The sequence below is a fragment of the Gavia stellata genome, chromosome 8 (assembly GCF_030936135.1).
Source record: "Gavia stellata isolate bGavSte3 chromosome 8, bGavSte3.hap2, whole genome shotgun sequence".
NCBI classification, from domain to species: Eukaryota; Metazoa; Chordata; class Aves; order Gaviiformes; family Gaviidae; genus Gavia; species Gavia stellata.
In genome coordinates, this window is record NC_082601.1 from 11,570,274 (window position 1) to 11,580,579 (window position 10,306).

The 10,306-nt window shown below is 42.0% G+C and overlaps 1 protein-coding gene across 2 annotated transcripts in view; it reads left to right on the forward strand.

The window, feature by feature from the left end:
- SNX4 (sorting nexin 4) overlaps positions 1-5,683 on the forward strand; it is a 35,256-nt gene extending 29,573 nt beyond the window's left edge. For both annotated transcript variants that reach the window (XM_059820323.1, XM_059820324.1), the window contains exons 11-14: positions 907-1,006; positions 1,810-1,955; positions 3,332-3,446; positions 3,770-5,683. In XM_059820323.1, the coding sequence (XP_059676306.1) occupies positions 907-1,006; positions 1,810-1,955; positions 3,332-3,446; positions 3,770-3,817 (409 nt within the window). In that variant the 3' untranslated portion in view covers positions 3,818-5,683. The remainder of the gene's footprint in view (positions 1-906; positions 1,007-1,809; positions 1,956-3,331; positions 3,447-3,769) is intronic.
- The last annotated feature ends 4,623 nt before the right edge of the window (positions 5,684-10,306 follow it).

Genomic DNA, 10,306 nt, shown 5'->3' on the forward strand with positions numbered 1-10,306 from the left:
AAACAGAGCTGCTACAGCCAATACAAATTCTAGCAAGTTTCAAAGTGCCCTATATAACTTTCATCTGCTGTGCAGTATTGTGCATCTAAATACTGATATTTTTTCTTGTGGGTTTTTTTTACATTAGCCTTTATAGGGCAGTCCTCCCTTACCAGCGTGGATACAAAAGCAAATTGCTTCATGCTGTAAGATTGTGCCTAAAGCTATTGTGCTCTCCATGGGCTGGCTCTGAACCTATTGAAGAGGTTCGGTAGTGCTGTAGAGAATTGGGTTGGTGAGTGTGATGGCGGCTGTGTGGGAACCCAGAGCACAAGTAGCCTCTCCTGGGAGACAAACATATATCCGGCAGTGGAGTACGGATGTAGCATCGTCAGCCCACACAGGACTGGGACTTACTGCAGGTGGTCAGAGGAAACTCCTCTTTTCCAGATGAAAGGTGCTATATGAATCTAGGAGCACAGTTTCTTGTTTCATTGTTTAAAAAATAAAATGTGAAGAATTCTATGATTGATACATTGCTGCTGTGACAAGTACCATCTCCAGGGACCTTTTGTCATAGTTGTGATTCTTCTGTAATTTTTTTAAAATAAAACTATTTCACAGTGGTGTCCTTAAGTAGGTGGTAGGGCTCGTATTGCTGAGGGTGTCTCGGCATGGGTCTTAAAAGAGGAGCAGAAGAGCTGAATGTTGCTGTACTAAGAACTTCATACTTTGATCCAAGCTTGCTTAACTACAGCATTTGCAGAGTTATGCATTCTGTGATAAGGCTGTTGAATTCGAGTTAGACAAATAGCTGAACGTGCTGCCTGCCAAAAAAGCCCATGATGCCATTTGTAAAATTTAAATGGAGGGAAACGTAGCAAAACAAAGTATTACGTGACAGATCTTTCATTGCTTACTTCTCAGGGCGGTTTGCAGGAAACATGAACTAATGCAATATGACTTGGAAATGGCTGCGCAGGACCTAACATCTAAGAAACAGCAGTGTGAGGAGCTGGCAACAGGAGTGAGTCTTTCCACTTTCTTCTCCAAGATGCCTTTTTTCAGATTTTTTTATTTGAGCCAAGTTACTTAAAATGACATTTAAATGGCACTAACATGCTGGCTGCTGCTTATGAGAAGCATATCATATGAGCTGTAGGCATCTGAGGTTTAAAGTAACTTGGTTCTTGGTGACATAAGCTGTTTGTACCAAACTTCTTTTATTGAATACTGAGCAAGTAAAGGGTTGCAGGAAATATGACCTGAGCGGAATTAACACAAACAACACTATCCTAAAGATCAAAATTCTGAAAGGCTTCCTCTGCTTTTGAAAGGTGGATATTACTGATGCGTGGCTAGTCCCTTTTATATGGAAGATAACGTTACTGAAAACATTATCGTAAAGTGGTAACTTCAAAAAAGTGTTTAGAATTCTTAATATTGCTGTTGGATCTATTCATGCTCTATACGCAACTACTTTATGGCTTTTCTTTCTCATACAGAACACGAGACTTAGGTTCTTTGCTACTTCAGTAAGAAAATTGCTCTGAAAGGTTACCCATAATAGTGGAATGACTCGCTTATGGTCCAATCCACAGACCAACCTTAAGAGTTTGAACATGAAATTACTTTCTCCCCGCTTTGCTCAGTCTAATTTGAGCCACCTTACCTTCTATAGCTACTTATCAATGGGATATTCATGAAATGGAAGTTAAAGCCAAAAATCAGCTGAGTAATAAGAATAAGCCCAAATTCTGGTAAAAATCACTTAATGACTTGTGGCTGTGCTCAAGAATCCCAAGCCTAGAGTGTCTTTGTTTTTTGTAGACTGTGAGAACATTCTCCCTGAAAGGGATGACCAGCAAGCTCTTCGGGCAGGAAACCCCCGAGCAGAGGGAAGCCAAGATAAAGGTTCTAGAAGAGCAGATACAGGAAGGAGAAGAACAACTTAAGTCTAAAAATCTGGAGGGCAGGTAAATGGGCTTGACTTTTTCAAAGAAAACACAGGGCTTGTCTTAGCAAAAGTCCTTGACTGGATGCTCTTGAAGGTGTTTGCATTTTATAAATGTTTTTAATATATTCTTGGTGTTTATGAGCTGTCTATAAAAGCTCCTGTCAGCTGCAAGTTGTGAAATAAAGTACAGTACATGCAGTTAGCTTCTGGTCTGAGTGTATGGCTTATGTAAAACCTGATGACTTTCCCAGTTACTGAGCCCACTCTAATGGCTGACTTGCATGCTTTTATGCGAGTAATATGTTTAGCAGGTGGGCTTGTAGGTCTGCAGCTGAATAGCCTAAGACTCAAAAGCTGATTTGCTTCAAATACAGTATTTAGTTTGGTTTATATTCTGCAACTTCTCATACGGGGGACAACTGACTCCTGTTTGAAAGAGATTAGAAGTTCTGGTGAGTTGTTTTGTTTGAGTAACTGCTTCTCGGTGCTTTAATGATATTTTCTTCAGGAATGCAAACATGAAAAATAGGAACTAACATTCCTAAAGCAATGTGATTGTGTGAGAACACGTTCCTTGTATAACACAAGGGGTAAATGTGGTATCTCCTAATACGTTAGGATTAGAGCTGGAAATATAAGACTAGTTCATGAATAGTTCAAAACAACAAGATGCTCAGTAAATGCAATTTCTTAATCATTTTGACAGAACTACTGGAGATCTGCTTTTGTAGCTCTGGAAGCAATTTTCAAGTGAATATTTGCCTTGTATGTATAGTTCAGCACAAATGAAAGCTATGAATTACAGAAATCTACCTCCATTTTAGTTAGGGAGACTTGAAGACACATCACCAAACCAACAAAATTAATTCCTGAAGTGAATTGTGCAAGTCAAATTTGCATTGTAAATGTTTGTTGTACTTCAGTGTCTCAAATCCTGATGACAAGTGAGTTTTCACGTTGGAAAGACCAAGATTCTGACTTGACATTTGACAAAGAAATGTGTAATGTTGTGCACTGAATGTTAGCATAAAGCTACTTAGTTACCCCAAGAGAATCTGAGGAGAAAAGTGTATTCTGAACTATGCTGGTTCTATGGCAGTGATGCTTACTGGGGGGGGGGGGGGGTGACACCAAAACAAACAACCCAACACATCCTGTGAAACTGATTCTCTAGATTAAAAAACTTAAGAAGAAGATGGAGAATTAGGTAGTAGTGCCAATTATAAAATGAGGACACTGTGGGATGCATAATAACTACAGAACTTGGCTTACTGACTGAAAGATGGAGTGCTTTGTCATACATAGCTTCTCTGCTGAGGGTTCAGAGGAAGGAAGGTAAGCTGAGGATGGAACATGTAAAACACTTACTAACAGAAATATTGCTTTTAATTCCAGAGACTTTGTGAAAAGTGCCTGGGCTGACATTGAACGGTTTAAAGAACAAAAGAATCATGATTTGAAGGAGGCGCTTATAAGCTATGCTGTTATGCAGATTAGCATGTGCAAAAAGGTACGTTTGTTAAAGGCCAGGCTAGTGTATATATTGTATCAGCAGGGGATCGGATGCAAACTTTCAATAACTAGAACATTGCAGTCACAGAAGGTTGGAAGTCACTACCGTAAAACCTCCCACATATTCTGTCCTACTCTCAGTCACATGTTAATGTTGATATATAATAAGTGGTGTGCTCCAATTCCAGTGTGGTCTCTGCCTTACTCTTGTTTGAAGTTCTGTGGTACTTTTTTTGTAGAGTCTTCTCTGGAAGAAAGTCTGTTGATGAGGTTTGCAAACGAAGTATATTTACACCTATTGTTTTTTAACTTTTTTTAAAGGGAATTCAAGTTTGGACAAATGCAAAGGAATGCTTCAGCAAGATGTGATTATCTGGAAATGAATTCCTCCTCCAAGTGCCAGAGAACGGAAGCACAAATGTATAACACCAATGTTAAGTTGCTATATGACTTACATATAAATCATGAAATAAATGAGTTGAGTGAATAGTTCTTCTTTCTACTGATTGTAGTTGTTATAAAGGATAAAAAGGACATGTTATTAAATGTTTAGCCCTGACTGCCACTTCTGTGGCATGTTTTATATGTGGTAGCAAATAATTCAGGGGTAAAAGAGTTACTGAAAACTACAGCTCTGTATTGGGGTAAAGGTATAGGGAAGGTTATCCCAGAAAGTATGAACTGAACTGTTCTGAGGCTTGTGAAACACCATGCTCTGTAATGTGTAGATCACTTCCAGATGCCCTTCTTTTCAGCCCTTGCTGTTTAGAATTTGTAATGCTCAAGGGTGCTTTGGTTTTATAATGGGACACACAGTTGTGTTTGAGGCCTACTCCATAAGAGGCCAAAAAACTGAAATATTGTAACACCTAGGGTTCATACTTAAATGCCTTTGCATGTCCATAGAGAAATGTGCTTTTTCAGAGTTCAGGTTAAGCAGTCTCAAGCTCCTGAGATGTTTGAAACTCTCTACAGTAGAGGTGTTGTACAATGGTTTAATACAATATTCTGCATTTACTGGTTCCCACTTAAGTTTTGATATGGGCATTGATTTCTTATCAAACTTCTTCCTGCAAGTAAAGACGACTGGTGATCCAGCTGAGCAGCAAAACCAAAGTCAAAGCTGGTAAGAAGCGGATGCAACTTCTGTTTGGTTGTTTGGAACCTGGTTACACTAGATGTGAATCTGGCCTGTGGTACCTCTTCTTGTAACTGAAGTGGTTTGGTCCTTAAAAGAATAGCTCTTAATGAAGATGATGAAATAAAAAACCTGGTCCAACTTCTGTAGTACTTAAGAGCAGTGACATGCAGAATCCACAGTGAACCAACATGTCTGTTTGGCTCTTGTAATGATGTTTCAGTGTTTGTGTGTGTATAAACATATATACACACACATCCCAGTATAACATGATTTGCAGTTACAGGTAAATGTTTCCAATTAAGAAAAACACTTACCACTGTCTAATATTGGGCTTTTCCTACATACTTACTTAAAATTCCTGAAGTCTTGTGGAATTCGTCAGACTTGATTTCTAGTCCTAAAAGAAGCTTTGTAATACTCTGTTGAAAAGTGTATTTAATTATTCTGGATTATAACACTACTCAGATTTTGATTTTTTAGGAGATACTCCAAGAAGTCCTTAGAAATTCTTTTGATAAATTATCAATATGTAGTTACTGATATGTCCCATGTTACTTTTGTCTCTGCAGCATTTCTTTTCTATAAAACCATTGTAAAGAATTCGTAGGCCTGATGTACACTACAGCTTAAAACTCTGAAGTAAAATGCTGGTCACTCTCATAATCTCTGTTGGCTTTGTCAAAGCATATGACAGTGACACTCCTGGCTGAGAGATGATGTTGGGCAGAAAGAGGTCTCTCCATATAATATTTACAAGGAGAAGCATTGTTCCGTTCAGATGTTGCGATATCCAGTTCCGATACAAGCTGAAGGACTCTTACATTCCAAACCAAGAAGTTGCACACTTGATGCATTCTGTCAACCTTCTAAAGGAGTGGTGCCTTAATACAATACCGTGAGGCGCTCAGAGTAGGTATTTTTCATGCACTTTGATTTTTGGTAGATCTTTCTGGTGCCTCTTTCCACATTTCACTTGCTGTACAGCTTATTAAATGTATTAGTATGCCTTTTTTTCCTTGCTAGTTGTACTAAATTTAAGAAGGGAACAAAATGGGTCTTGTAAGTTTTGTGCCAAATAAGCTAAATAAAATTGCTCTTTGATATTTTTGTTATGTTGTTTTTTGTAAAAATGCTGTCTTCCCAATTCTGGCAACTGCTGTTCAATTTCTTGAAATTGGTTCTTGTCCATCTTAGCTCTCAAATGGTCTCCAAACTCAGGTTTAAAATTTAAGTATATTGCCCACAACTAGCTTATTTGCCTTTTATGTGAAGAACATAGTGTTAAGGCCCAAACTTAGATGCTTGTTACAAGCCAGCTTTGATCCCTGCTTTGTTTTTGCCCAAACAGAACTAGCTGTCTGAATTTCATGCATGTCTTCATCTAGGTAAGAGAAGATGCAACGCAAACCCTTTTCAGATGCTTGAGAGAAATTGGGTGAAAGGTGGGTTAAGGATAATTTGCAATAACTTGATTTCTTTTACCTCTGCTGTTTGTAGAAACGCATTGCATGCAGTCTGTGTACTTGTGAATCTTAGCAAAGAGTGAAGGTTTCTCCCCCTCTTTTAGCATTTTAACTTTTTAAGGGGAAATCATCTAGTCAATGGCTGTTTCCATGTGGTTAATAGAGTCCACGTGACAAACGCACACTTGTAAAGCGTGCATTTTTCCAGCTACAGTGCAGATTTAACTTCTGTAACTCAATCCACTTTGCCTTGACGAGCTTCCTTCAGTTACCCAGTAAACATCAAAAATTGGTGGAAGGCCTTGAATAATAGCAGGTAGGTAGACTGTTTCAACTTAATCTCAACAAAATGTTTGTATACAAAAGAGGTTACCTACATGTATCATCTGATTTGCTGATGGAGCTGTCACTTCTGTCCCAGGCAGCTTTTCTGGGTGGATTATATTGCTGACCTTCCCCGTTATTAGCAGGACCTTGACTCATCAGTACACTATAGTTGCTACTGTTGTCTGCTCCTGAAATGCAGCTAGGGTAAGGGAGCCAGCTGAAACGGAAAGATAAAGTATTTTTATGAACTCTCTTTTTTTTTTTTGAAATGTTGTATTATTTCAGTATCTGGCATGTCAGCCAAAGCAGAGTTAACCTAGGAGCTGTGTGCAGGGACTACCTTGGTGAGCACAGAGCAGATCTTGGAGCTCAGGCCCACACTGAGGAGCTCTCCTTGTGCAGGTGAGCCAGGGAAAAGTGGCAGCTGTAGCCAGACACCCGGCAGAGCCAGCGGAGCAAGGCTGAGGTCCCAGAGCAGTTGGCTGGGCCGTGAGCACGCCATCCTAGGGAGAGACCTTGTTTTCCTGTATGACTCTCCCTACCACCGAAATTCTTTTGTGTATTTTGGTTGAAGAAATGAGAAATGCTTTCTAATGTCCTCCAAAGGATTACAGAGGATGAAGTTATCTTAATTTCCCACACGCCCTGCAATGACAAGGCAGGGCTCTAATTCATGTTTCCTTATGTTTGCCTGTTCTATGCATCCCTGGTGCTTGTGTCTTGCATTTGTTTCTAGAGCTCTGTGAGGAGGCACGATCTGTGTAATGAAAATGAAAATTCTCATACAGGGCTGCCGTAGAAATAACGCAAACAGAGGAACCAAGCGGAGTGAGAGCTAGTAAAAGGGCAACACAGGCTTCAGTGCCAAATCCAAGTACAGCACACTTGTATATCACCAGCAAAAGCAGTCACCTTTGTAAGAAGTCACTTGGCTGCAGAGTTAATGTCTGCTCTAAGCCCCGCAGGTTGAGCGCTCCTGCCTGGCAGGTTCCCTCCTGCTTCCCCAGCAGAGCTGGGGTTTCTCGGGGCAGGGGTATCCTGCAAAAGATACGCACTCTTGATCCAGCTCCTGTAGCAACTTTGGCACTGCAGGAGAGTAACTTGTGTGAGCTGCTTCCCTCTAGTGGGTGGCCACTGGGGAGGGCAGGATGCTCACTGCTGCGGCGGTAGCCAGAGAAATGCCTCTCTAAATGGCAGAGGGTTCAGTGTCTCCCCCAGCTGAAACAGGGAGGTTTTCCATATATCCCCTCTGCGGTACAGTGAGTACCTCCTTCTGCCTTGGGCAGTCTGGAGAGCCTCGAGTTCCTCCGTAAGCAAAGCACTGTGACTTTTTGGCTGCTGTTTTCTGATACTTCTTGGTATGATACAGTGTTATCAAAAGGATTTTGCAATTGTGACTTCTGTAGGGTCAAATGCAGAGGAGAAACCTCTTTTTGCTGCCTTTTAGTTGCTTTTGAATGGCTTACATAGGCTGTTCTTCCCAATGCTGTATTTTCTTTCAAAAAAAAAAAAAATCTTTTTGCTTTGACTGGTTGTACCTGAAACATAAAACGAAACCAAATTGGAAAGGATCTTGGGTGGATTTGGAGGAAAAACAACTCCAGACAGTGAAAGTGCAGAGTATTTGGAGGTAAGGAGAGATGGCACCATGCTGGGAGAGGCAAGGGTCGGGGGGTGTGTTAAGATGCACGTGAGGGAAAATGGGGTTTTGAGGAGAGATGTACAAGAAGGTGAGGAGGTAAGGAGAAGAGGAAGTGAACAGGCAGGAGGGAGAGCAGAGATGGGATGGGTGGAAGAACTGGAGAGGAGAACAGATGGAAAGCTTCTGTAGCTGCAGGCTGTGCTGTATCGTGGCATATGATAACACCAATTACGTTCTCTTCAGAAAGTAGCTGCAAGTGGCCACAGAAGATGAAAAGCGACTTTGTGGCGAGCCTCCCCAGGATGCTAAGGTGGAAAATAATGGAGTCGAAGGGAAAACACAACCCCGACCGCCCTCTTGTGGGTCTCCAGCTCGGGCTCGCAGGGGCCGGAATGAAACTCTGCAGCAGGAGGGAGGCAAATGCCACCTACTCTCCACCTGGCTCTTAGGGGTGCAAGGGCCATCGCAATACCTGTAGCATAGTAAGTGCCTAAATACAAAGAGATGGTCATACTGGAACAGATATCCATGCAGGATCTAGTGATGGATTCATGTCTTGCTGTAGGTTGCTATTAATAATACTGTGTATTACACTGTGATTTGCAGCTTGTGTGCAGGTTCCTCAGGCACCTGTCATGCTGGGTAAACGCTGCTGTGAGTTGGACTTAAAGCACAGGTTTCTGAGCTAGCCATGTTTTTATTTTTTATTTTTTTTTTAAATAACTGCTTGGAAGTGGTGCTGGCTGCGTGGTCGGAAGGAATGACCTGTGACTGTTCATGTAAGCTGCACTCCCGTATAAGAGATGGCAAAGTCATCCCTCCCCAGTGCTGCTTTGCATTAGCTTTTTCTGAAGCGTGTGCTCTCTCAGCCCAGCTTTGAACCTCTCTGGTGACAGGCCAGATCTCGTGATGGTTGTTCCAGGGGCTAAAAGCATAGCCTTTATTTCCAGTCTTGTCTGCCTGCTTTGTCTTCCAAGTGAAGTGTTGGTAGGCGCCTGCCTGCTCACCTCTGATGGCCCTGCAGACGCTGGATGCTCGGGGGGCAGCAGGGAAGGGCCGTGCTCTCCTTGTGCTACAGCAAGATCCCTCCTGGGCCACACGGCAGAGCTGTACATCCCTCTCATCCTGCGTTTGCCAAACTGGAGTGGGTATTGCAATAGCCACAGCAGCATTCCCACTCCTGTGTGACATTCCCTGCTCTCATCCATGGATCACACCAGCTCCTGAGACCATCACTGCTCATTTCAAGCCATGTCTGGTGCTCCTGCTGTCTTTCAGAGCGGCTCTTCCTCCAGCCTAACCACGCTGGGGCTACACGGAGCTGTGCTGGGTCTGGCACCGAGCTGCTGCTTGTTTGCTTCCATCAGGTGACTCTTGTCACTGCTTCTCAGCAGTGCATCCTCCTCTTCTTCTAGCTGCTCCTTAATCTTCTCATCTCCACCACCCATGGTCTCAGTAATGCTGTTACTGCCCAGGCTGTTAGTAAAGACGCTAACCAGCACGGAGCCAATGCGAGATCCCAGCGGGACCCCGCTACCCCAGAGTTCCCATTTCCAGTTATGTCCTGAAGCCTCTGTCCAGTTTTTAATTTATTTTAAGGAATGCTAGGCTGACGCTCTGCTTTCTTATTCAGAACCAGACTGGCCCAACCTGAGTGAGGAAAGCTGCGGTATGGTGGATTGCTACATTAATACTATTGCTCTATCAAGGAAACCGTAATCTATTAAAATGAGAATCAATTTGACAAGATCTGTTTTCCATGAACACGTTGATTGGCATTAATCTCTTTTAACTCTGTATCAACTATTCTTTTCCCACGGATTACTTTCAGACTGACAGGCCTATAATAATCCAATCTCTCTAACTATATATTTTTATAAACAGGCAAAATATTAGCCTTCTTCCACCCTTCTGCAACTTCTCCTGAAATTCAAGACTTGTTGAAAATCTATGTCCATGGTTCAGAGATCTCTTATGTTGGGACTTCTTGAGAAGAAGCTATATGGATCTGCAGATACAGGCGTTAATTTAAGAAGCTGATGTCTAGCACTGCAGCCTGGGTGTGACTCAGAAGAAATTATCTCCTCATCACGGAGCTAACGCACAGCTATGGTTGATGAAGAGTGCACAGAGAGTATGATTCGGCTTTAGCATCCTCCTAAATGAAGCGAAAAGCATATCCTTATGTAGTTTAACACATTACATTATAACTCTGTGCTGTTGCTGAAGCTTCACCAAACTGTCCCACATCTCAGAACTGAAGTGCTGAATTAACCTTTGAACCA